General features: G+C 41.4%; 1 protein-coding gene across 1 annotated transcript in view; it reads left to right on the top strand.

Annotated features, from left to right (window-relative positions):
• Positions 1-3,007: 3,007 nt before the first annotated feature.
• TMED10 (transmembrane p24 trafficking protein 10) overlaps positions 3,008-26,289 on the top strand; it is a 41,761-nt gene continuing 18,479 nt past the window's right edge. Inside the window, exons 1-2 of the mRNA XM_060620313.3 lie at positions 3,008-3,275; positions 22,659-22,770. Coding sequence (XP_060476296.2) covers positions 3,051-3,275; positions 22,659-22,770 — 337 coding nt within the window. The 5' untranslated portion in view covers positions 3,008-3,050. The remainder of the gene's footprint in view (positions 3,276-22,658; positions 22,771-26,289) is intronic.

Genomic DNA, 26,289 nt, shown 5'->3' with positions numbered 1-26,289 from the left:
TCCAAGGACTTCTAACCACAGAAACACCCAGCAAGTTTATCACAAATGCAGATTCTTAGTAAGAGTTCTGAATCACTGTCTGGGGTGAGGTGTGTTTTAAACATGCTCCCTCTCTATAAACAAAAGGTTGAAAAACCTGTGGCTGAGGGATAGTCTGGGTAAAGAGTATGTCCTGGTGACATCTATTCAGCTCCAGAGGCCCCAGGGGCTTCAGGAATCTTGGGAACCAGGGTCCGGCTGGGGAAGTTTCAGGATGATACGATGGCAGAGACTGTTAGGCTTAGGAAGTAACATTTTTTTCCGGTTGTGGGACACTTCCTGTTTGCTCTCCAATTCATGAGGCCTTTTCCTTGCAACAAATGAAAAATGGTACCTTCTTTAATGCAGATGTAGAGTTTAAAAGTTTGGGTTCCCTAGGAGTATCTACTCTGCCCTCTAGTTCCATAGCATAGAGGGGAGAATTTTTTTCCCCTGCATTTTATTGGTAAAATTGAAGTTGTATCTACACTTTAGATACATCATGGATTAATTAAATTTGTGTGAAAACAGCTAAGGAATAACTGAAGGAAATTTGCTGTTAGGTCTTTTGCTAGAAGCTAAGGGATCAATATTGCATTTACTGAACCATTATTTATTGTGCCTTCTAAGTGCCAGGCCCTATTTTATTTATTTATTTATCTATCTATCTATCTATTTATTTATTTACTTATTTTTAGTTTATGTATGCAAGCCCCAAGTGCAGCTCAGAGCCCATTCCCATGACCAACTGTGAGATCATGACCCGAGCCAAAATCTAAAGTCAGACGCTCAAACGACTGAGCCACCCAGGTGCCGCATCAGGCCCTATTTTAGATTCAGGAGATAAAACAGTGAAAAAAATAGGCAAAAATCTCGGCCCCTCACAAAACAGATACCCTAGTTAGGGAGACAGATTAATAAACAAGATAAATACGTACAATGTATATAAAATAGTGGCGAGTGCTAGGAAGAAAAATGTGAAGGAGGGAAGGGGGACAAGAGATAGTTGGAGGCAGGATAAGTGAGAACATAGGACAAGAAAGTATACATGGGCTGTGACTTGGGAAAGTAACTCAATTTCCCTAGGTCTCAGTTTCTTCATCTGTAAAATAATAAATAATGGTACCTTCCTGAAGAAGGCTCAGGCCCTCAGACTGACTTTGTCACTTTTAAACAATGGGATCTGGAGTGTGAAAGATCTTTGGCCTCTCAGAACCTCAGTTTCCTCATCTGTAAAATGAATAGACTTGCCCAGCCTATGTCATATGGTGTTTGAAAATGTCAAGTGAGATAATTATATGAAAATATTTTTTAAAATAAGCTATTATATAAATGTAAGATAGAAATTAAAATACATGCATACATACACGTGTGCGCATGCACACACACACACACACACACACACACACACACACACACAGGATTTTATGGGTTGCAAATCTTTGGCTGATGGTCAGCAGAGCATAAGGGCTGAGAATAAACAATGAATTGAATAACTCCTTGATACTGATTCCCTGCATGGGCAGGGAAAAGGCCAATGCAAATTATGAGGATGTGCTGAGTAGACTAGCAATCTTATCTTAGATAGGGGATAAAATAATCAAACTAAATGTTCCTAAATGGACACCTCATAAAATAATTATTATATGGCATTTGTCAAATTTTAAAATGTTTTACAGCTCCTTTATGTTTGTTCTTGTTTTGTTTGTGGGACTTCAGTTCCAGGAAAAGAACTAGATGGACTGAAAGGAGTTATAAATACAGAACAATCATTTAAATTGCTAAAAGCAGAGAGTCCAACTTCTGGGTATTTCTGTAGCTGATCAATGAACAGCAATCAAAGTAGATGATTCTAAACTTAGGCTCTTGTGCATTCCTTTTTCATCTTCATATTTTCTTCATTCCTGTTTGATAGCAATAGTGGTTAAATCAAAACATGTCGGTATTCATGCACGGTATAGTGTACCATCATCACATAGTAGGTACTCAATAAATACTTGATGAAAGAACATATGAGCGATTACCATGTACATTCACTTAACTACAGACTAGCCTATTTGATCCCTAAAGTGTTTATGCATTAAAAACACGTAATTACTTGACAACGCTTATCTGGTAAATGGCATCGGCTCCATTTTTCAGACTGAATTAAAACAGTGTGTTTTATTGAATTTAAATGGAAAACACACGGGCACCAGACTGCTTCAGTCCGGTGGAGTCTTCAATTCTTGATCTCAGGGTTGTGGGTTCCAGCCCCCACCCTGGGTGCAGAGATTACTTAAAAATAAAATTTTAAAAAGAAAATACAAAATCCAAATTTCGTTGAATGTTACCTAACATAGTAGGTGCCTAAGGTTTACTAAATAAGATACACATTCAGAAAGCAGTTACTCCAGCAGTTACTGTGCTCAAGTGCACGATCTGTGCCTACGCCCAGCTCACATTCATCAGGTAACCCATACACCTAATCTGAGATACTGGCTCCGCTCGCCTAACAGCCAAATTAGAATCTTTCCGCTCAGCCTCTCGAAGTTTTCTTCTCTAGTGATCAACGTCCCAGTTGTCACCAAGGCAGCAAGGTACTGGGAAGGCCCATCTGCCTGCGCCCCGCCCGGCGGGCCTTGGAGGCCGATGGGCGGGACTAACCAAGGGCCTTTGTGGCCGTTTCCTATTGGGGCTTGGTTGCTATGGTATCCCCGACCTTAAAAACTCGCGGGCACTACTTCCGGAAGTTAAAAAAGAATTACTTCCAGGGCTGCCCACACTTGTTACGGCTGACTAAGCGGTTAGTAAGGTTAACAAAAATAAAACTTTTGAGGGAAACTTCTAGAAAACCGAATTTAACCATTTTAATTTGTTGATATTACGTGGTATCATATCCTGTTTTCCCTTTCAAGAGAGTTATCATATAGTCCTCGTTTATTTGCCAGTCTCCAAAATGGCGCTCACGGCATTCGGTCAGAGGTGAGTCACGTGGGACCTCCCGGTTCCGGCGCGGTAGAGGCCCAAGGAGGTGAACCGTCTCCGGCACCATGTCTGGTTTGTCTGGCCCACCAGCTCAGCGTGGCCCTTCCCCGTTAGCGGTGCTGGTTTTATTCCTGCTGGGCCCCAGCTCGGTGCTCGCCATCTCCTTTCATCTCCCCGTTAACTCCCGCAAGTGCCTCCGCGAGGAGATCCACAAGGACCTGCTGGTGACGGGCGCGTACGAGATCACCGACCAGTCTGGGGGCGCTGGCGGTCTGCGTACCCACCTCAAGGTGCGGCAGTGGGCGGCGCGGGGAGGGAAGACCGTAGGCGTCGACCGAGGATGGGGTGGGGGGGCGGCCTGAGGCCTGGAGGGCGGCCTGGCCTCCCTGAACGCGACGGGTGCGCGGTCGAGACCGCCCCCTCATCCGGCTGGTCGGAGTTGGCGGGGCGGGGCGGGGCGCCAATGCCAGGGAACCCTTACAGGGGCCGCGAGGCCTTGCTGGATGTGGTGACCGCTGGGCTGGGGCGGCCTCGACTTTGGTCGTGGTCGGGGTCCTGTAAGTGTTCCGGTCCTAGTTATCTTGAACTGGAACTTGTTTCTCCGAAGAGGCCTCTGCGTGTTGAGTATGTGTCGGGCTTGGCATCATCGGACCCCCTGAAACCTGCAGGAAAATCATGGAAGGGCTGAAGCTTACTGTGAATAATAAAAACCGTTATTTGTTGAGCATTAGCTGTGTGTCAGGTCCTGTGCCACGTTACATATGATACTATTTAGTTCGTTACCGTTGGTTTCATTTTACACGTGAGCAGACTGAGGCTTAGAGCGATGTAGAATAAATTGATGTCCGAGCTGGAATTCTTGGTTTGGGAGTTCAGTAAGGTGAAAGAAAAGGACTGCAGTCTTATACTTGCCTTGCTTTTTATTTGTAAAACCTGTGATTGGTTAAAGTCGATCGTTGGTCACAAAATGGTCACTCTGTAGTATTTTCTTTAATGGTAGCCCAGAGTTTGGATTTGGCCAATTTTGATGCAAGATTTCAACAGTATTCGTTGATGGTGACAAACTACTACCGTAATGCCAGTTTGGCCCTATTGTGCCATTAGGATGACCAGCGCTGTCTTTGAAAAGTTAATATAACATGATACCCATAAAGCTTTGATTGTTTTATTCATTCGGGATAAGCGCACAGTTTGTTAAGAAAAATGGGTCTTAGACTAAATAGGAAGAAACCTTTTTACTTTTTAATAGAGCTTCGGGTATAGTAAGACCATAATTTATGTTTAAGGTATTGGAACCCAGTAGTGGTAATTGTTTATATTTTATTTGGGAGATATAAACTATTTTTAGGGGTTTGCTCAGTGACCTTTTCTTTTATTATTCTCTTCAGATACCAAACTTCTGTCTGACCAAGAAAGCTGTGATCATATAATTTTAGAGGTTTAGATACAGTGTTTTGAGAGTCATGCTGCTGACTCCTAGAAGGATGTAGTGCATAGAATAAGAGAATTTGAGCAATCAAGGAGATGTTACTCTCATCTCCAGTGTTGTCCCCTCTGATTTATATTTATATTTTGAAACCCTCACTGTTGCTCATCTGATAAAGTTTAAATTTTCCATCGTGCTCTGTAGCGCTCTTTATGATCTCTTTCTGGAGCTTTATGTATTTGGTCACTCCCCATTTTGCATTTTAGGTATGAGCCACCCTGAACAGTACCCTGAACTTATTTTCATCTGATATTGTAGCTATTTGTCTTTATACCTTGCCTTTCTTATTAGATTGTTAGTATTCTAAGGGCAGGAATTATTTTCATGTTCATATTTTCCAGAATATCAAGCATTTGGCCTGCCTTCTATTTGCCCTTATTTGCCTTCTATTTGGCCCTTAATAAATACAGGAAGCATAGTTTAGCTTTATGGCCTCATGTGAATTATATCGCCTCCAAGACTGCTGGAGACACCTCAACAACACTAACATTTTGCCATCACTCAGTTGGTCTCCCCACGTGTGCTTCATTCTCTTGCTTCTAACCAGCTTAATTGGATCACTCCTGGGATCCTAAACCCAAATAAATGCCAGGTAGGCAACATAAATGAATGAATTGGAACAGATATGATTATAAACAGTGGCAGTGATGATACCTGGGAGACGCTGGGAACTGTTAATTTGGGGTGGCCAGTACCGATCTCTTGATGTAGGCCTTGTTGCCACATCTAATTTTTCACATGAAGTCAGAAATCCAGGTTTTGATGTGAAATCTCCTGATTTTTAAATGTCATCAACCGATTCAAATTGGTTTGGTTATGGTTTGTTTGCAGTTTTATAGAGAAGAGTATGGTCAGTCCACCATAAATACAGTACCCAGATTCAATAATTCAATAATTCAAAAATAAACAGGGTCTTGCCACACTTGTTTCATCGAAATTGCCTCTCCTCATTTTATGCTGAAATTTTTTTTATTTATTTATTTTTTTTAACGTTTATTTATTTTTGAGACAGACAGAGCATGAACTGGGAAGGAGCAGAGAGAGAGGGAGACACAGAATCCGAAACAGGCTCCAGGCTCTGAGCTGTCAGCACAGAGCCCGACACGGGGCTCGAACTCACGGACCGTGAGATCATGACCTGAGCCGAAGTTGGACGCCCAACCGACCGAGCCACCCAGGCGCCCCATATGCTGAATTTTTTTTAATGTTTATTTTTGAGGGGCGCCTGGGTGGCGCAGTCGGTTAAGCGTCCGACTTCAGCCAGGTCACGATCTCGCGGTCCGTGAGTTCGAGCCCCGCGTCAGGCTCTGGGCTGATGGCTCGGAGCCTGGAGCCTGTTTCCGATTCTGTGTCTCCCTCTCTCTCTGCCCCTCCCCCGTTCATGCTCTGTCTCTCTCTGTCCCAAAAATAAATAAAAAACGTTGAAAAAAAAAAATTTAATGTTTATTTTTGAGAGAGAGAAAGCAAGCACGAGTCGGGGAGGGGCTGAAAGAGGGCGGGAACAGAGGATCTGAAGCGGGCCCTGCGCTGATGGCAGAGAGCCCGACGGACGCAGGGCTCAAACTCACGAACCAAGAGATCTCCACCTGAGCTGGAAGTTGGATGCTTAACGAAAGTCGGATGCTTCACCGACTGACCCGCCCTAGTGCCCGTATGCCGAATTGTTTTAAAGTAAATCCTAGATATCATGGTATTTCAGTCTTGCACACTTCAGCATGAATTCCTTTAAGCACGTAGTCACCGTGTTATGTGGCTATACTCCTCACAAAATTAATAATGCTATCCAGTAGTACTCAATTCATAGTCAGGTTTCTCCACTTGTCTCAGAAATATGTTTTTAAATTAATTTCTCAGATCTCTCAAGTCTTCTTTAATCGAGTCTTGGCAGTTGTATCGTCAGTCAGTTGTCCGTAAAATGTCCTACGCTGCGGCTTTGTCTGTTTACTCCCTGGAGGTATCATCCAAACAGTTCTGCTCCCCGTGTTTCTTGTAAAAGGAATCAGCTCTAAAGATGTGCTGCAGTTAGTTTCAGGTTTATCTTTTTGGTGAAGAGTACTTCGTGGGTGCTGTATGCCTCATGCGGCATCGCAGCAAAGCACGCAGTACTTTTTGTGCCGCTCAGTGCTAAGATTGATCAGTGGGTTCACCTTCGTGTTAGCGTCCTACTGCTGCTGTAGCAAATCACCACGAACTCAGTAGCTTAAAACGAGACACATTTATTTATCTGACAATTCGGAGGTTAGAAGCCATAAAATCAAGGTGTCAACAAAGCTGTGTTGTTTCTGAAGACTCTAGGTGAGAGAATCCATCTCCTCGTCTTTTCCAGCATCTAGAGACTGCCTGCATTCTTTAGTTGGTGACCCTTCCCCCATCCTCAGAGCCTGTAATAAGTATCTCTAAATCTTGCTTTTTCTCCCTCTTTCCCACCGTCTCTCTCCCCCTCCCTCCTCGCTTCCATCATCTTCTGATTTTCCTGCTTCTCTCTTTCCCTTATAAGGACCCTTGTGATAATCTCCTTATCACAGACCCTAATTTAATCATACTTGCAAACCCCCTTTTGCCATGTACTATAACATTCATGGGTTCTGAGGATTAGGGTGTAGACATCCTTGGAGAGGTGGGCATTATTCTACCTACCTAAGGTGGTAGCAGCCCAAAGTCTCCATTGTAAAGCTTCTCATCATTCTTTTACTTCTGAGTCTATTGCTGACTGTTGTGCGAATTTATTGTTTCATTAAGGTTGTGTAATGATGATTTTCTAATTTTGTTATTCCTTCCATATTTACTAGCTGGAATTCTTTTTTTAATTTTTAATGTTTATTTTTAAGAGAGAGAGACAGAGTGCGAACAGGGGAGGGGCAGAGAGAGGAAGACACAGAATCCAAAGCAGGCTCCAGGCTCTGAGCTCTCAGCACAGAGCCTTTGCGGGACTCGAACCCACAAACCGTGAGATCAGGTCAGAGGAAGACAGAATCCGAAGCAGGCTCCAGGCTCTGAGCTGTCAGCATGGAGTCTGATGCGGGGCTCGAACCCACGAACCACACGGAGTCTGATGCGGGGCTTGAACCCATGAACCACGAGATCATGACCTGAGCTGAAGTCAGACGCTTCACTGACTGAGCCACCCAGGTGTCCCTTAGCTGGAATTGTTCTTAAAGAATTCATCAACTTTTAAAACCATTTGGTTACCCTAAAATTTTAAATTCATATAGAAAAGGCAGGATAAATGCAGAATTCATTCCTTCTAATTGACAATTTTCAGAGTAAGAGAGAGTTGCCTTTGTCACTTCCAATGTAGTCTGAAGAAGGTGTTATTTTAATGAAGTATTATACTGAAATCATTTTTTGTTATTTCCATTTTTAGAGTCATTGTTTTTATCACTTGCATTCTTTCTTGAGGCTCACATGTCCCTCTGGTTCCTGTAGCCTTTTACTTTAACACAACCCCATTAGGGTTTGATAGCTTCCCTGTTTTGTGGAACAAGGTATCCTAGGCTCATCTTTCGTCTGCGCAACCACTGACCTGGAAGTGGCGGTTCCTCCAAGGAGTTCTGTCCATTTTTGTGGGGAATGGTATTTTAGAGACCACAGGCTGGGTGTCATTTTAAAAAATTTAATATACTGTTCAGGCCACAGAACACTTTTGTGGGCTTGATCCAGCCCCTTATCACGGTTTGCAACCTTTTTTCATAGCATCTATTCACTTTCTTTTAAATTTTGACCACTTGTGTCCCACACTCTGCCCAGGGATTCTCTGTGCATCATTTCTGCTTCTGAAGTATACCTCTTGAGTGAGAGAATCTGATTGGTTCAGCTCTTTTTTATACGCCAGGCCACATTTCAGGTTTCTCACAGCCTACTGACTGTCTTCTCTTTGGTGGTTTGTCCATCCTTGGTTCAAGCAGCCATAGTTTGGGCTGAGGTTAAGAGGGGAGCTGGAGGCTTTCTGTAGTGTAAAATGTAGCCAACCGGACTTGGCATTTCGTTGTTGCTCTGAATAAGGCAGTCTCTCTCATAAGGGTCTTTGTGAATATAGTGCCTCGATTGGCCTAATGCACTTTCTTCCTGTCAGGGAGTACCTTAATGTCCAGCGAATATATCAATGTTTTCATATATCACTGTATGTTGTAGTTCTGTGTTTATATACACAGTTTTGTGTTTTCTTACATAGACTCTAAACTCCTTGAGCAGAGATTGTATTTCATTCGCCATTGAAATGCCTGTCTAATACAGTGCCTGGCACATAGTACATAGTAGGACTTCAACATCAGAAATTAATGGACAAATGAATTGGCAGTGTCCTAGCCGTATCTCTGATTTTTTTTTCTCCTCTTCCTTCCTCTTCCTTCCTCTTCCTTCCTCTTCATGTCTTTCCTCCCACTCCTGACTCCAACCGTACTGAACCTCGTGCAGTTCCTTGAATGCAGTGTTCTCTTAATCCGGACCAGTGTTTGGCTGCACACCCCTTCTATGTGCTTTCTTTATAACCTGTTTGACATGGTACTTTTGATGTAGCATGGTGCTTACCCTGTGAAGTCTTTCGTGTCTCATTCATCCCTGTGTCTTAGGTCAATGTACTGTATACTCATTATTGTACAACTGAGTCAAATATATTAGCCTTATTAAATAAGAGTTGAGTGGAAAGACCCTGGATGTGGAGTTAGACAGATTTGAGTTCAAATCTCAGCAACTCCACCACTTAAATGGCGTATGGTCTTGAGGGAATTACTTAACCCTTCTCCTTGAGTCCCTGATACGTAGCAGGGCGATGATAGAGCTCATAGAAGTGTTGGAAGGACTAATTGAGGTGGTTCTTTATTATTCAGGGGATTATTCAGGTCATATATATTATTACTCTTTTGTTTCCTCTCTTCCGAATGAAAATTGCTAATCTGACTCCCCTGTCGTATGTCATTGCAGTGACCTGATAAAGAATGTTATAATGAGAAGAATTCTGAGGATTTTGTTTGTGATTCTCCTATTCATGCAATGAATATTTTAATATTTAATATATGCCAGACCTAGCTGGGGAAATGGGGATGAAGAGCAGACAAAACCCTTGAGTTCTAGTTGGAAACAAAAACAGGTTAAAAAAACACACAGTTGCAGCTTGTGACAAGTACTATAAAGAAAAATCAAACACTAGGGGGTAGGGAGTAACAGAGGGGTATAGCATCTGAGTGGTCAGGGAAGGCCTCTCTGAATGGAAATGGATTGAAATGATGGGCAGGACTCTACTGCAAAGATTTCTGCTTCAGGCCTATGTTAAGATGTGTTTTGTGCTGAGATTTCCAGTGAATTTATCCCATACCACCCTTCCCTGTTTTTTTTTGTTTTTGTTTTTTTTTTTTTTTTTTCTTCACAAAATGTGGCTAACTCAGGCTGAACAGTATCGGATTTAAAGACTTTGCTATACAAAATTGAAGCAGGATGTATTGACTCATCATTTATAGTGAATATAGAAATTTTTTCATTGCTTCAGGCCCATAATAAGAAGCCTGTTGTAGGAACTCAGAATCTCAACTCTGTTGATTTTGAGTTGAAAACCACATTTTCGGGGCGCCTGGGTGGCTCAGTCGGTTAAGCATCCGACTTCATCTCAGGTCACGATCTCGCGGTCCGTGAGTTTGAGCCCCGCATTGGGCTCTGGGCTGATGGCTCAGAGCCTGGAGCCTGCTTCCGATTCTGTGTCTCCCTCTCTCTCTGCCCCTCCCCCATTCATGCTCTGTCTCTCTCTGTCTCAAAAATAAACAAACATTAAAAAAAAAAAAATTAAAAAAAAAAAGAAAACCACATTTTCATTAAGACTAGATGATATCATAATAGTTTAATAAGCTCCAATACCATTTATTATTTAGAATGCTTATTAACAGTGCAAATTGGAGGATGAATTAGTTTTAGGTGATGAGATGAGTTGTTGCCTAAGGGTGATTTGTACGTTACAAATAGTTTACAGAGTGCAAAAAGCAGTTGTGAGGAGTTGTCATAATCATCATCCAAAAGGAAAGAAAAGTCTAATGGTAATAATTGAAATGATTTATACTTTTTCAGCCTCTTCCAAACAATCTAATTGGTCTAACTTTTTTTTCATTGTCATTTTTTCAAGAGTGCTAATGCTAATTAATAGTTCATTTTGCTAAATGCAATTATTTTTTATTTGAATGTTATACCCAGTTGTGGTGCCAATCTTTCCCAACTAGCTTATAGATGAGAAAGCCAAACAGATCATTTGAGGAGTTCAGCCTTGAGTCATAGGCCTATCATAATTTAAGCCTAAAAATGATCAAGAAGTATCTTGGCAGCTGGGAAACCATGGCTTTTAACTGTTTCCACCCCCAACTGAAAGCTGTATGAAAAGATTGGGGTGTGTGTGTGTGTACATATATATATATATATATATATATATATATATATATATATATGATATAGTTTTGAGATTACTTTATTTGGAACAGTTATTTCTGTTTATTATTACTGGCATCTATACTGAGAACTGATCTTTTTCTGTTGAGAAAAATCTGTCTCTTTTAGGTTTACATGTGATGTGATTATCATCCAGTGGGTTAGAAACAATTCAATAAATAGGTGGTTTGGTACAGAAGGCCAATTGGTACATTAACATTTAATATTATTAAAAGCTAGTTTCTTTTTGTATTATATTCTGATTTCTGACCTTGTGTTTCCTTCTCTCTAAAAGTTAAACATCATGTTACTTCATTTAAGTTTCTCTTATTCGGTGAAAAGTTGTCTACAGCCTTCTCTGTTTTGAACTGACCTAGAGAAGGGGCTGCTTAGATATTGAAATTGGTGAGGCGCCTGGGTAGCTCAGTCTGTTCAGCTTCCCACTTGATTTCAGCTCAGGTCATGATTCCAGAGTTGTATTGAGCCCCATGTCCGAGCCCCATGTCCAGCTCAGCACTGAGCATGAAGCCTGCTTGGGATATCCTTCTCCTGCCCCCACCCCCCACTTGTGCTCTTTCTCTCTCTCTCTCTAATAAAAATAAATAAATAAAAGTAAAATCGAAATTGCTACGCCATGTCTTTATGATGATTTCTGGAGACTGTGCCTAGTTTCTAGGAAAATGGAAAAGATTTATAAAGGTAATCTAGCGGGTACAGTGTCTTCTATGCTGTTTCTTGTGTGAATTGCTGACTGGTGGTTGATCCTGAGCCATTGCCCCCATATGCATACTCAGTCTGGCAGCCTGGACAAGTAGAGCCCTCTGTGAAATCAGCTAGCTGGCCACGGACCAGAATTTGGGCTCCCAAACAAGCCTCCAACTTGAGGGAGGTTGATGTCATCTGCTTTATCCTGTGCCCCCAACCTCATTGTTCAACGTAATGTGTGGGAAATCAAGGGACTAGTTGTTAAGAAAGAACAAGGCTTTGTTTGTGCCTGAAAGGGTCACGCTGGAGGTTTTTACCGTAAATAACTTTGGAACAGTATGAAAAAAAACATTTGATCTGGCTTCACCCCCCGCAGTAGTATTGTTAGGGCAGCAACTGCTCTTTCGTTCTCATTCCCCTCCCTTCCTCCCTCTTTCTTACTTTCTTCCCCCAACTTCTCCTCCCTCCCATCACCCCCACCCCCCCCATCCCTCCACCCCCACCCCTACCCAGTCAAGCATGACTATGTTGAGTTAATGTAGCAAATGCTGATAGAAGCAGGAAGAGAGCCTCTATCCATTATCATATACAGTGCCTGGAAATTTCCCATCTCTCTCTCTCTTTTTTTTTTTTTAATTTAAGTTTGTTTATTTATTTCTTTTGAGAGAGACAGAGATAGCACAAGTGGCGGGGGGCGGGGGGTGCGGGTTGAGGGTGGTTGTGCAGAGAGTGAGGAAGAGAGAATCCCAAGCAGGCTCGGCACTGACAGTGCAGCTCGCAACCCACAAACCAAGAGGTAATGACCTGAGCCGAAATCAAGATGCTTAACCAACTGAGCCACCCAAGCACCCCTGGAAATTTCTCATTTCTAGTTTTCAACACTTCTGCAAGTTGCCTCAAGCAATACTATGCCGCACTGCATCATTGTTGAATTGTGTTGGAAGTTTGAAAGAAGTTAGTGTTGCTTAATGCTGCTTGAGGCCTTTCTAAGTTTGACTTTGTTCTGGGTAGAATCTACATGTGATCCTTGGATTTCAGGGATGCAGTCGGTAGACTTGGTTGGTACTTGCTCTTGCTTGAAAGATCAGGGTAAATTCATTTTATGCCCATTAGATACATAGCTTCTAGGCCATCCATTGCCTGTGTTCTTCAGGTTTGAAAACATCGGTGACTTGTGGTAGCTCACCTTTCCTGTGGTGATGGGAGATGATGAAGTGTCTATGTGATGAGATGAAGTGAGGTGAATGACAGGCATTGTGAAGTAGCACCAGGCTACTCTTGACCTGAACGTGCATCTGAAGGAGGGTCATCTGCTTCCGTACTACAGCGGGCCACAGGTAAGGGAGCCACAGAAAGGGAAACCAAGGATGAGGGGAGACTACTGTACTGTTTTTCCAGTCTAAAACTACAGCATCTTCAGTGACTTGGTGTTCTCTCTGCTTTTTTATGTCTTAGGGTAGTAGATCCCATGGCTCAAGATTTCACTTGTGAACTTTTACCAAATGAAGGGTAGAGGCAGGCCTGCAACCGCAGATCATGCACACACAGTCCTCTCTTCCCCTCCGCTCCCCCTGCACCTAAGGTTGTTGGGTCCTGCTTGTAGGTTATTACTTGGCAGGTTAAAAAAAACAAACACATGCCAGAAATGCTGGTGTCATCTTGTATTTCTTACTGTAGCTTGTTAGCAGCTAAAAGGTTTCATTGAATCCTTGCTTCGTCAGACATTTTGTCTTCAGGTTCCAAATCTTGCTGCTGCTTCCTTGAGAATTTTGCCTTTTGTCTTTTTCTCTTTCCACGCAGTAACTATTTGGGCCATAATTATCCCTGAGTTTAGTCAGGATAGTGTACTTTATAATATAGTTGGCCATCTAGTAACACTATTAGGTCGAAAGTATGGTTAGTGACCTAAATGTTTATGGAGTTCTGAGTTACGACTAACAAATAGTTACCATCATGAGAAAAGGACAGTAATAGTAACACTTGAGTGCTTGCCACATGCCAGACGCTCTTCTAGGCACTTTACATGTGTTAAATGAATTAATTAACTAATTTATTTATTTATTATTTTTTATACCTGTATTAAATTTAATCCTCACAATAATCTCACAGAGTATGTGCTATTGTCCTTATTTTACATATGAAGAACAGAGAGAGTAAGGAATATACCCAAAACTTTACAGCTAGTAAGTGGCACAATTGTGATTTGATCACAGACCTGAGGTCTGACTCTAGGACATTCAGTCTGTTATCCTATACTGTCTTTCAGAGGGAGAAAAGGATATGTGTTTCTGTTTTAGTTCATTCTTATCAGTGTATAGAACTTGTACAAGAGTCCTGATGTTTCTAAATTCCTGAGTTAGTCATTCAGAAGCTATAATGATAGTTACCTTTAAAATAATACGCACACATTGTATAGTCAAGTGTTCGACCACAGACTGATTGTCAACCTGAATAAGACAGAGTCCAAGTAGGAGCCTAATTGAAGGAAATTACATCGTCAGATTTTCACCATCTACAGCAAAGCTGCAAGCTGATTGATCTCTGCTGCTATGGTAGCCTTCCTGGAAAAGACGCATGGGTTTTTTTTGTTTGTTTGTTTTTTTAATTTGAGAGAGCGAGATTGTGTACACGAGCAGGGGAGAGGGGCAGAGGGAGAGAGAAAGAGAATCCCAAGCAGGCTTTATGCTAAGCGTGGAGCCTGATGCCCACCCAGCTCGATCCCACGACCTGGGATCATGACCTGAGCCGAAATCAAGAGTCAGATGCTCAACAGACCCAGGTGCCCCTGTTTTGTTTTGCTTTGTTTTGTTTTTAAACATTTTCTTGGGACTGGTGGGGTATGGAGCTGATTCAGCAAATGAAAGCAATGTGTGACCTGTGTCAATACAAAGACAGACTTGCCACCTTCCCTGTGGATCATATGTTATTTTACAGGAGTAGATATGGACTTTGTCCAAAATAACTATTTGTATGTCCCTCATTAAAGTTTGTGAAAATGCTTGATGCTTGCTTGGCTCTGAGTAGCCTATAAATTTCTTGAGAATCTGCAGACACATGTGTATATATGCATTTGGTTTCATCTTTCTGGATAGTATTTTTTAAAACAAACTTTAAAAAAAATTACTTATTTATTTTGAGAGAGAGTGCAAGTGGAGGAGGGCAGAGAGAGAGAGAGAGAGAGGGAGAGAGAATCCCAAGCAGGCTCTGAACTGTCTGCCCAGAGCCCACAGAAGGGCCCGGACTTACAACTGTGAGATCATGACCTGAGCCGAAATCAAGAGTTGGACCCTACTCAGACCCTTAACCAACTGAGCTGCCAAGACGCCCCTTAAACAAACTTAATTTAATTAATTTATTTAAGTAATCTCTATACCTCACATGGGGCTTGAACTCACCACCCTGCGATCAAGAGTCGCATGCTCTTCCGACTGAGGCAGCCAGGTGCTTCACAAACTTTTAATTTTAGAACAGTTTTAGAGTATTAAGATGTTATTATTGACTAACGTCCATACTTTATTCAGATTTCTTTAGTTTTCACCTAATGTCCTTTTTTTGGTTCCAGGATCCCATCTAAGATCTTTTACATTTACATTGGGTTCCTTTAGATCATGACACTTTCTCAGACTTTGTTTTTGAAGATCTTGTGAGTTTAAAGGAGTGTTGGTCAGGTATTTTGCAGGATGCCCCCCCCCCCCCCGCCCCCCTTGGGATTTGTTTGATCATGTTTTCTTTATGATAAAGCTGGGAGTATGGGTTTTGGGGAGGAAGCCCACAGAGGTAAAGGACCATTTTCATTACATCATGTTAAGGGAGCATGCTATCTGCATGATTTATCACTGTTGCTGTTGATCTTGGTCATCTGGCTGAGGTAGTGTTATTGTCAGGTTTCTCTACTATAAAGTTACTTTTTCTCTCTCGTTCCTTGGTGTGCTGTTTGGAAGGAAGTCCCTATAGGCAGCCCACGCTGCAGCCCAAGCTTAAGGAGTGGGGAGGTCTGCTCCGTCTTCTTGAGGGTGCTGTTTTCTACATAAATTGAGTCTTCTGCCTGGGAGATTTGTCTCTGTTGAATACTTTATATCAGTATGGATTCATGAATATTTATACTTTGGGTTACAGTCCAATACTACTTTATTTTGTTGCTCACATTGTTTCAGTTTGGGCTGCTGGGAGCTCTTTCATTTGGCTCCCGTGGCCCTTTAACATACCCTCCTTCTTATTTTCTGTTTTGTTTTGTTCTGTTTTTGAGACTTCTTACTTTCTGGCACTACAAAGTGCTACAGACTCATCTTGTATAACTTTCTGCCCCCATCCGGGATCAGCCATTTCTAGGAGAATCCCTGCTTCCTTTTATTGGAGAATGAATGGTATTAGAAACCAAGATCTGGGTAGGTAGTATTATTTTTAAGACCTCTCTTCCTGGCTTTTTTTTTTTTTTTTTTTTTTAAACACTATTGTGGTTTCAGCAAGTGGCCAAAAGTAGTTCCAGTCTTCTTGCAACTTTTAGAGTAAGTCTGGGAATTCTGTGAGCAGTAAGAGGGGGGTGGGCTGGGCAGAGAACCCTGGCACAGGAGCTGTCGTCTAGGTCCTTCGGGTCCCACCTTTGCATTAGGTCAGGCACATCATTATAGAGGAGCACTAAAAGTACTTATTCGAACTGTATTTGTATCTTTAGCAAGTTTATGGTTGAAATTGGAGAGTGATATTGGTCACTGTCCTTTTGCAAGGACCTTCCTGATAAATTGTTCTTCATGTCTGGTTCCAGGAAAATTATCTATCATCAGAAAACAAATGATGTGTAACCTAACTTGGTTCTCTTATAGTCTTTTAATCTTGGCTGCCGGAAAACTTAGAGCCAAATTTATTGTGTACATATCATTTGCTGGATTCAGGTTTTTGATAGTGCCTATTTGTTTCTTCCTGCAGGTGACTTCTAATTTCTTTTATTCCTAATTGCTTTATTTGCCTAGGGTATGGGCCTAACCTTCCTAAAGATCCTTTTCAAGTAGGCAGCATATTATCTTGAACGTTTCATGGAAGCAATGGGAGCACGCTCCAGGAGCAGGACCTGCTCAAGAACCTGTTTTCTGGCTACTGCCTGGGATGGTCCAAGAAAATCCAATTCTTAAGGAGTTTATTTTCCTGGTGACCTGGATTTTCACTTATTTTGACAGTTTCAGTGTGAGCATTTACATATTCTTGACATCAGCTACCCTGCATATAGAATTAACGCTTTTTCCTTACTTACTAAGTTGTGAACTTTGGTTTGCTTTTATTCAGAAGGTGTTATCTGGAACAAAGCTGTATTACTTCCCATTCCTTGATGTCATATGGGTGAATTTTATGGTTTGATATGACCTTTGTTTAATTAAGGATCTTACAATAAACATTATAAAGGAAGTAAACTTTTAAGGGCTTGCTGTTACAGGAGGTAAAAGTGGCTGTTATTTATTGTATTACCAAGGTACTTTAGTAGAATTTAAGGAAAAAAAGTAGAATCTCTCAATTCTTGAGACACCAGATGACTTTTTAAGGTGATCTGTAATTAGAACATTTTAATTTGAGGAAATTTAAAACCATCATTTCAGGGTTTTAGGCTTTGCCAGCTCTGGCTAGTCACTGAGCTTGGCTCAGTTTTCTATTTCTTAGCTACCTACTGATTTATGTAATTATTTTGGGGTTAGTGCATATGCTTTTTTTTTTTTAATTAATATTGATGGTGTGGCTTCTAAATAGCTGCAAAGTTATGAACTACATGGGAAACTGCCTGATTTTCAGAAAAATTCTAGGATCTCAGAATGCCCAGCAGTCCTTAAGAACTTAACATGGAGGTTAAGTTCTCATGTTGCTTGCTTGGATTTCCAAATATCTGAATAAACAACCTTTCTACAGTTGTGCCAACTGAAGGTCATAGGGAATATAGAAATGTGAAGGCCCTTAGGGAATTGTGATCATTATCACACACTTTCGGGATTACATTTCATACTGATAAAAGGGGTAGGCAGTGGTGGTTCCTTTGCCTTCAGCTTCTTGTAAAGCATTTGAGTCTTTGCACGAAGATGAATCTTTAATGTATTTTCAGATGTCATGGAAAGAACCATGAAAGCAAGTGATTCTACCATAATTGTAGTACAGTGCACATTGTAGCAAGGGACTGCTTAAGCCATGTTTACCCCTTCCTGAGTACCAATTGGAGGTATGGATTATACCAAAGTCTTTCAGAAGAACATGGCAGGCTTCTTAATTCATTTTGCAAAATACCTGATGAAGGATTTTGCTAATGACTTAATCTACACTCTTTTTATCACCTAGCTCAAGCTCCTGTCCTTAAATTAGTAAATTTTTTTGAAAAACCTTCTTAATATCTTAAGAGATAAAAGAGATCATAAGCCAAGCACAATTAAATTGGGTTGTTTTTCCTAGGTCAGTGTTTTTCCTAGGTTTTTCCTAGGAAAGACCTGGCCTCTTTCCTTGCCTGACTGTGGAGATGATGGCATCTGTGGTGACTGTTCAGTCCTGCATTTTTTTTTTTTTTTTTAATGTTTATTTTTTGAGAGAGACAGAGTGTGAGCAAGGGAGGGGCAGAGAGAGAGGGAGACACAGAATCTTAAGCAGGTTCCAGGCTCTGGGCTGTCAGTACCAAGCCTGACATGGCCTTGAACTCCCAAACCACAAGATCATGACCTGAGCCAAAGTCAGATTCTTAACTGACTGAGCCACCCAGGCGCCCCAGTGCTGCGTTCTTGATGCTTATTCCTTGCTGTCCTCTACTGGTTTCATTTACATTAAACATTTCTAGTAGCCTGTAATCCTTTCCTACTGCCTTAAGAATTAAATTAGGGGTGCTTGCCTGGCTCAGTCGGTAGAATGTACGACTCTTGATCCCCGGGTTGTAATTTCGAGCCCCATGTTGGGTGTGGAGATTACATAAAAATAAAATCTTAAAAAAAATTTTTTTTAATGTTTATTTGTTTTTGAGAGAGAGACAGAGCATGAGCAGGGAGGAGCAGAGAGAGAAGGAGGCACAGAATCCGAAGCAGGCTCCAGGCTCCCAGCTGTCAGCACGGAGCCTGATGCGGGGCTCGAACTCATGAACCATGAGATCGTGACCTGAGCTGAAGTCAGATGCTCAACCGACTGAGCCACTCAGGTGCCCTGTAAAAGAAAATCTTTAAAGAGAAAAAGGAATTAAACTAGTGTAAGCAAATCTGGAAGCTTGTTTTTATCCAAGTAAGCCTTAGAAAAGTTCCACATTTTCTGCAACTTTATTCATAGGAGCCAAACTAAGTTAGAGTTTTTTAATCAGCTTGGAATGTGAAAATCTGTTATTCCTGCAGTCATTCTTTCTGAACTTCCTCCTTGCTCTTAAAAGTATTGTCATTGTGCCTTTGGGAGCTAGGGAGCAGGGACATATGAGTGCCTAATGGGTGACATCCTGAAGAAAGGGAGAATAACACATTGCTGTCACATTGGTGACTACACATTACTTTGGGAGTTGAATAGTTCCCAGACCTTTTTGCCCTATAATACGTGTGTATTCAAGGTTCTAAAGTAGTCTTTTCTTAAGCCTTTTCTTTTAGCTGATTGAGAAAAAGTATCACATGAACAAGAGGCTTTTAGGAATCTTCAGGGCTAAGTGTTCCCTTCTCCTTGCAGATTATATAGTTATTGCTGCTTCAGGACCTCTACCTTGCAGCTGCCTGCTAGTCCCTCCAAGATGAAGAACGCAGACTGAACAGTGCAGTGCTCACTTGAGAGGACTCTTACACATTCTGATTTGCACAGACCCAGAGAATCTATCACATTCTGTTTCTTAGTCTTTCTTATCATCTGTGCATTCCATTCTTTCACACGTTCCTTTTGTGGGGAAGCAACATGGAATGGAGGAAGAACATGGATTTTCCACTACTTCAAATGCACGTACAGAATTTATTAACTGTGATAAACAGGCTACTGGGTTTCCTTGTCATTAAAATGGGGATAATAAGACGGGCCTCTCTGGGATTGTTGTGAAGATTTAATAAATATTATGTATAAAGTTTATAGCATAATTCCTTAATCCCTGTATGCTTCCAAAAGCAGTTGCAGTACCTCAAGCCTAGATCACTTACTACTTTTCTTTGTTCCTACATCCTGGTTGCTAAGTGTTGCCACTTAGAAATCCATGGCCCATGATCTCAGCTGAGACCTCCATGCTGCCCAGCAATGCTTTCATGTGATTTTAGCCGCCTTTTTTCTTGTCGAATGCAGAGGTCAGAAATTGTTGGCCCAGAAGAACTTGGTTCCCTAGACCTCTTTTGTTTGGCCTTGACATAGTTTTTCATATGTTGGGATTGGCTTTGAGGATTTAAAATTTAGGAGATGTCAACTAAAAGTTAAAATGTCTAGCTTCTTTTGAAAACTTGAATGATCTGAAAACCCAGCATGACATGGCAGTCATTGGTTTCTCCCTTGAGACCGGTGTATCTTCTCGTCTTGCCAAATTGTCTACCACCTTGTGGACTGACCCTGGCCCGTGCAATTCACTTAGGTTGCTCAGTTGATCCTGGGAGGCTTTGACTTTTTTGGTCTTGTCCTATGACCTCTTCCTCCTTAAAATCCCTCAGATCCATCCCCTTCTCCCCATCACTCCTAGCCTGGAGTGCTGGAATAGTGTCCTAACCCATCTTCTTATCTCTAGCACTGTCCCTCTTGAGTCTGTCTTCACGGTATTACCAGGTTCATCTTTCTAAATTGCAAACTGAATCATATCACTCTCCTGTTTCAAATTCTTCATTGCCTTTCCACTTTGTACAAATGAAGTTTAAACTCCTTAGCATGGTGTTGCATTTCTTTTTTTTTTTTTTAAGTTTATAATTATTTTGAGAGAGAGAGTGCATCTGCGCAAGTTGGGGAGGGGCAGAGAGAGGGGGAGAGAGAATCCCAGGCGGGCTCTGCATGGCTCAAACTCCCCAACCATGAGATCATGACCTGAGCCAAAACCAAGAATCCGACGCTTAACTGCCTGAGCCACCCCGGTGCCCCTGGTGTTGCATTTCTGCCTGATCTGGCCAGTACCTCTCCAGCCACTTAACCTCTCTGTGCCTTGGTTTCCTGCTATTGAGCATGAGAGAAATAATAGTTCTTATCTATAGTGTTATAATAAAGATTAAATTTAAAATGCATATAAAGCACTTAGCATAGTACTCAAAATTTAATAAGTGCTTAGTAAATACTAGTTATTAGTATTATGATGGTACTATATATATTTTTTTTTTCAGGTCTTCATATTTGCTATTTCTTCTACCCTGAATGTTCTTACACCCCTATTTTTCCCTTTTTAACAAAAATTTTTTTTTCATGTTTGTTTATTTTTGAGAGAAAGAGAGATAGCATGAGCAGAGGAGGGGCAGAGAGAGGGAGATGTAGAATCTGAAGCAGGCTCCAGGCTCTGAGCTGTCAGTACAGAGCCTAACGCAGGGATCAAACTCACAAACCATGAGATCATGACCTGAGCCCAAGTCGGATGCTTAACCGACTGAACCACCCAGGCACCCCACTCCCCATCTTCCCCTTAATTGCAGCTTATCCTATGGGACTTAGCTCACATGTCTCTACAGTATATTCCCTGAACCTCAATATCCTTTGGCACGTGTACTTACCTCTAGTAGTGCAGTTTTCACATTATAGCGAAGTCTCATTTCTTACTCATCTCCTCATTTAGACTTTTAAGCCCTTTGAAGATAAGAACTGTCTTACACATCCCATCCCTGTATCCCGAATGACCAGTGCAGATCTAAGCATTGACAAATTAATGATCAACCTCATTCATGGCAGAAGATACTTGATTAATATTACTACTGTTAATTCTTAGGGAATTGAGAAGATGTGCCCTAAAACCTTTTATTAAGCCCTCATTTCAATTTTTTTTTAATGTTTTCTTCTCTATGTGTGCCTTTTTTCCTTCTCTTTTTGCATCAGTGTCCCATTTCCATTCTCTGCTCCTACCGCCACTCCATCAGAGTTTGTTTTACAGAAGAGATGTGTTCTTATATGGCTTTTGTAGTGTATTCTTTTGGTAATTGTCTGCTTTGTTTTTGTGACATATCCCTTTCTAGATAATGATACTGGTATACATTTTATAAGGTGAACTTTTGCTGATAAACCCAATCTGTATCAACTGTATCAGCTTTTAGGTTTGGTAAGACTTTTTTTTTTAAGTTTATTTATTTTGAGAGAGAATGTGCAGGTGGGGGTAGGGGGTAGACAGAGAGGAGCCCAATGTGGGCTCAGTATCATGAACCGTTGAGATCATGACGTGAGCCAAAATCAAGAGTCGGATGCTTAACCAACTGAGGCACCCAGGTGCCCTAGGGTATGGTAAGACATTCTATAGCAGCAACATGTTTTAGCCGTCAGTGTGGATACTGTTTGAATGAATAAAATTTGCTATGTTTGGGTTTCATCTTCTTTTTTTTTTTTTTTTGTAAGTTTGTTTATTTTGAGAGAGACAGAGACAGTGTGAGTGGGGAAGGGGCAGAGAGAGAGGGGGAGAGAGAATCCCAAGCAGGTTCTGCACTGCCAGCGCAGAGCCCCATGTGGAGCTCAAACCCACAAAACCATGACATCGTGACCTGAGCCAAAAGCAAGAAGTGGACACTTAGCTCACTGAGCTACCGAGGCGCCCCTGGGTTTCATCTTCTAATCCAGTTCCTGTCTTTAGGAATGGAGTGAATATAGTCATCATAATGGGAAATAGCAACTGTCTTTTTTTTTTTTTTTTTAATTTTTTTTTTTAATGTTTATTTATTTTTGAAAGAGACAGAGACAGAATGCAAGTGGGTTGGGGCAGAGGGAGAGGGAGGCACAGAATCCGAAGCAGGCCCCAGGCTCTGAGCTGTCAGCACAGAGCCCGACACGGGGCTCGAACTCACGAGCTGTGAGATCATGACCTGAGCCGAAGTCGGGCGCTCAACTGACTGAGCCACCCAGGCGCCCCGTCAACTGTCTTTTATAGACAATGTTTCTTTCCATTTTTCCGGTTTCTGTAAGTTCTCGTCCCCAGTGTTATTTTCTTCCTCTTCTTACTTGCTTTTTCTTTTAGATCACAGATTCTGCTGGCCATATTCTGTACTCCAAGGAAGATGCAACCAAGGGGAAATTTGCCTTTACCACTGAAGATTATGACATGTTTGAAGTGTGTTTTGAGAGCAAGGGTAAGTAATCAGAGTGTTTTTCCCTGAGTTAAGTGTCTTCTCTCAAATTAGAGCATGAACTTTCTCTCCTGGGCCAGCAGGAAGAGGAAATGGAAACTACATTTGCTTATATATGTCTTTCACACATATAAGTGAAAGTTGGCTAATCAGCCGAGTTCTTCATGTCGTGGAGTAGGCATTTCTTGAATGATGTGACATTTGGTTTGAATGATAGAGTTGAATTTCGTAGAGATGCTAGAAAATAGTACATTTATATGCTAGTGACACATTTTCTAAGGGATTAGAAATAAGGTCTGTCTGACAATATATAGCAAAGTTAGAAATATTTTTGGTCTCAAGAGCACTTCCCTAGTTCTATCTTGCTATGGATTCTTCTGTGCATCTCAAGGCTAAGATCCTATCCTTAGTACCTTTTAGACTAATTACGTGATGGCTTCTGGGCTCCGTAATGGGTTAAAATAAAAGGCAAATTCCTTTTCACTCTGCATTTGTTAGCTTCAAGGACTCTAGATTCTAAAAGCTGTATGCATTTGTATTTGTTACATTAATTGGGACCCTTTGGGGTGACAGGACATAAAAACAAAACTCAAGCTGCCTTGACTCTCTGAACTGGGAAGTCTGCAGTATGGTGCTGACCTCAGGCACAGCTGGTTCTTGGGAGTTTTAACAGTGTCATTGGAATTCCACCTCTCTCTTAGTGCTTCCTTTCCTTGCCTCCATTTAATTTTATTCTCAGGCTTTCTCTGTATAGTAACAAAAAGACTCCTGGCAGTTTTACATTTGTAGAATATTCAGAACAAATGATCCTAGAAGAGCAAGCTCCTTTGCCAAGAGTGGCAGTAGATTCCCGGGAGTGGCAGATCAACTACCTGCTTTTGACAATTAACCAAGAATTGATTCCCTTGATCTAAAGTTGGTCAATTTACCCTAAAAGCTAAGGGAGTTTGCCTGAAGTAAATGGAATAATAGATTAAAAATTAAAGGATTTTAATGGTGATTTCATGAGTGATATCCTTCTGTCTGCTCCTAGCTGTGCCAGTTCCAGGATGTCTCAACAGTATTCTAGACATTTCCACATAGTTTTGCCACCCTTATCTCAAAACCAAGATGTCTAAGACGTCTAGAGGCCATATTCATGAGCCTCTCTTCCAAATGAATTCCTCTCGCTTACCACCGTTCCCACTACCCTTCCAGTTACTTGGGCTCACATTTGGAAATTATTTTTTCCTTTGTCAGCCTATCATTGAGTTCTGCTTATACTTCTTTCAAAATATCTTCTGTGTCTGTCACCACACAATCTGAACTCTAATCTTTTAGATCCTGGATTGTGTCATTAGGCTTCAGATACCCCTGCTCTTAATATATCCAAATACTGTTACCAGATTTGTCTCCTAAAACACATATTTCATCATGTCAGTCCTTTTTCAAAAGCTGTCCCTGCTCTATAGTGGTAGTAATGTTCCTATGGTATAGAGTGAAACCCAGAATCAGAATTTTTGAGCTAGAAGAGATTTTAGGCATCCTGGCATTCAATAGTCTTTATATTCTTGCCCTAGCCTTGTCTTCCGCTGCTCATCAGTCCCAGCAGGTCTAGTTTGCTCTGCCCTCTAAACACATCACGTACATTCATTTGCTGGAATGCTCTCTTCCAATAAAAGCATGAGTTTACCTTAGCTTACCTCCCTCAACCATTCTAGCCTGCTCAGTTTCTCAATCGATTGATTCATCTAACACATCATTTATTAAGTGCCCTTACATGCCAAGTGCTGTTTCAAATGTTGGGGATACAGCAGTGAATAAAACCAGTTCTGTTCTCATGGAGCTTACATTTTCATTGACGCAAATAGACAATAAACAAGTAAATATAAATCAGGTAGTAATGAGGACTTTGTAGAAAGAGCCAAATGCCTTGAGATGCTTAGCATACCTCAGAAACAGCAAGGAGGTTAATGTGGCTTCCTCTAAATAGTATATCACTCACTGATGAGATCATTTAGGCATTTTTGAATATGTATGAATATATACATCACACAGCTTTGTGTTATTTAAATGTCTCCTGTATGTCTGTCTTACATTTCCAATTTTCAACTCTTTGAAGGTAGAACTTATCTTTTATTCTGAGTGTTTTATGTGCTGATGCTGTGCATATAGATGTCCAGGAACTAGTTTTTAAAATATATATGTATGAGGCACCTGGGTGGCTCAGTAGGTCAAGCGCCCAACTTCAGCTTAGGTCATGGTCTCACAGTTCGGTTTGTGAGTTCAAGCCCTGCATCAGGCTCTGTGCTGGCAGCTCAGAGCCTGGAACCTATTCAGATGCTCTGTCTCACTCTCTCTCTGCCCCTCCCCCACTTGTACTCTGTCCCTCTCTCAAAAAATAAGCATTAAAACATTTTTTTCATAAAAATTATGTGTATATATATGCATAAATGTATACACATACACAGTATAGTCCCCACTCAGTTTCCAGTTTCATTTGTTTTGATATGGCAATGTGATAACTTGTAGTCTTTGGAGCCCCTTTTAAAAGATTGTTCATTTGGGGGCACCTGGGTGGCTCAGTCGGTTAGGCAACCAACTCTTGGTTTCTGCTCAGGTCATGATCTCACGGTTTGTGGGATCGAGCCCTGCCTCGGGTTCTATTCTGACAGCTTGGAGCCTGCTTGGGATCCTCTCTCTCCCCCTCTCTCTCTCTGCCCCTCCTCCACTCATGCTCTCTCTTGCACTCTCTCTCAAAATAAATAAACATTGGAAAAAAAAAAGTAAGTTAAAAAAAAAGATTCTCCATTTGACAGAGAAATGCAGAGAAGGTTTTGTTCTTGTTCTTCGTTTGTTTTGTTTTATTTTGTTTTCTTTTTACAAAGGGGACCCTTTAGGGCCACGATGTCAGCTACGGGGATAAGTTGGCTGGTCTCTACAAGAGACTATATGGTCTGGACTGAGAACAGCCAGAGGTCTGTGGTTTTGTGGTTTCACTTGTGTTTGAATAATGCTTAATGCTGTGCTGTGGCAACAGAGAGGTGGTGGAAAGAGTCTATTAGGAAGAGAGTATCTTGATCATTTGGACCAGGTGGGGTTGTGAGCTGATTCAGTTACATAACTTTTTAAATGAGGAAGGAGAATCAAAAATCTGCACTGCATCTCTTATGGGCCAATGTTATGATCAGGATTATACATGGGATTTGGGGAAAGAGATCTATACCTCTCTGGGTGCCACTGTTTTGTTTTGGAAACTTACTGGTTTAATGCTCAAAAGGCATCTGTGACTTGTCTTAGTTTCTTATTAGTCCTACCTATGTAGTCTTATTTCTCTGGCTTTCAAGTGATCTTTCTAATCTATCCAAAAGAACTTCTTTACTGTCTTTTAAACCTGCCATACTCATTTCAGTATCTGAACCTTTGCCCATACTTTGCCCTCTGCCTAGAGTACTCTGTCCTTGCCTTCAGGTGCTTTCTCTTTAGTGAAGTCTGTCCACAACTATTGCCTTCCCTTCTCTAACCTTTATTTCATAGCTGAGA

Source organism: Panthera onca, chromosome B3 (assembly GCF_046562875.1).
Source record: "Panthera onca isolate mPanOnc1 chromosome B3, mPanOnc1 haplotype 2, whole genome shotgun sequence".
Classification (NCBI taxonomy): domain Eukaryota; kingdom Metazoa; phylum Chordata; class Mammalia; order Carnivora; family Felidae; genus Panthera; species Panthera onca.
This window is presented reverse-complemented; position numbering and strand designations above follow the sequence as displayed.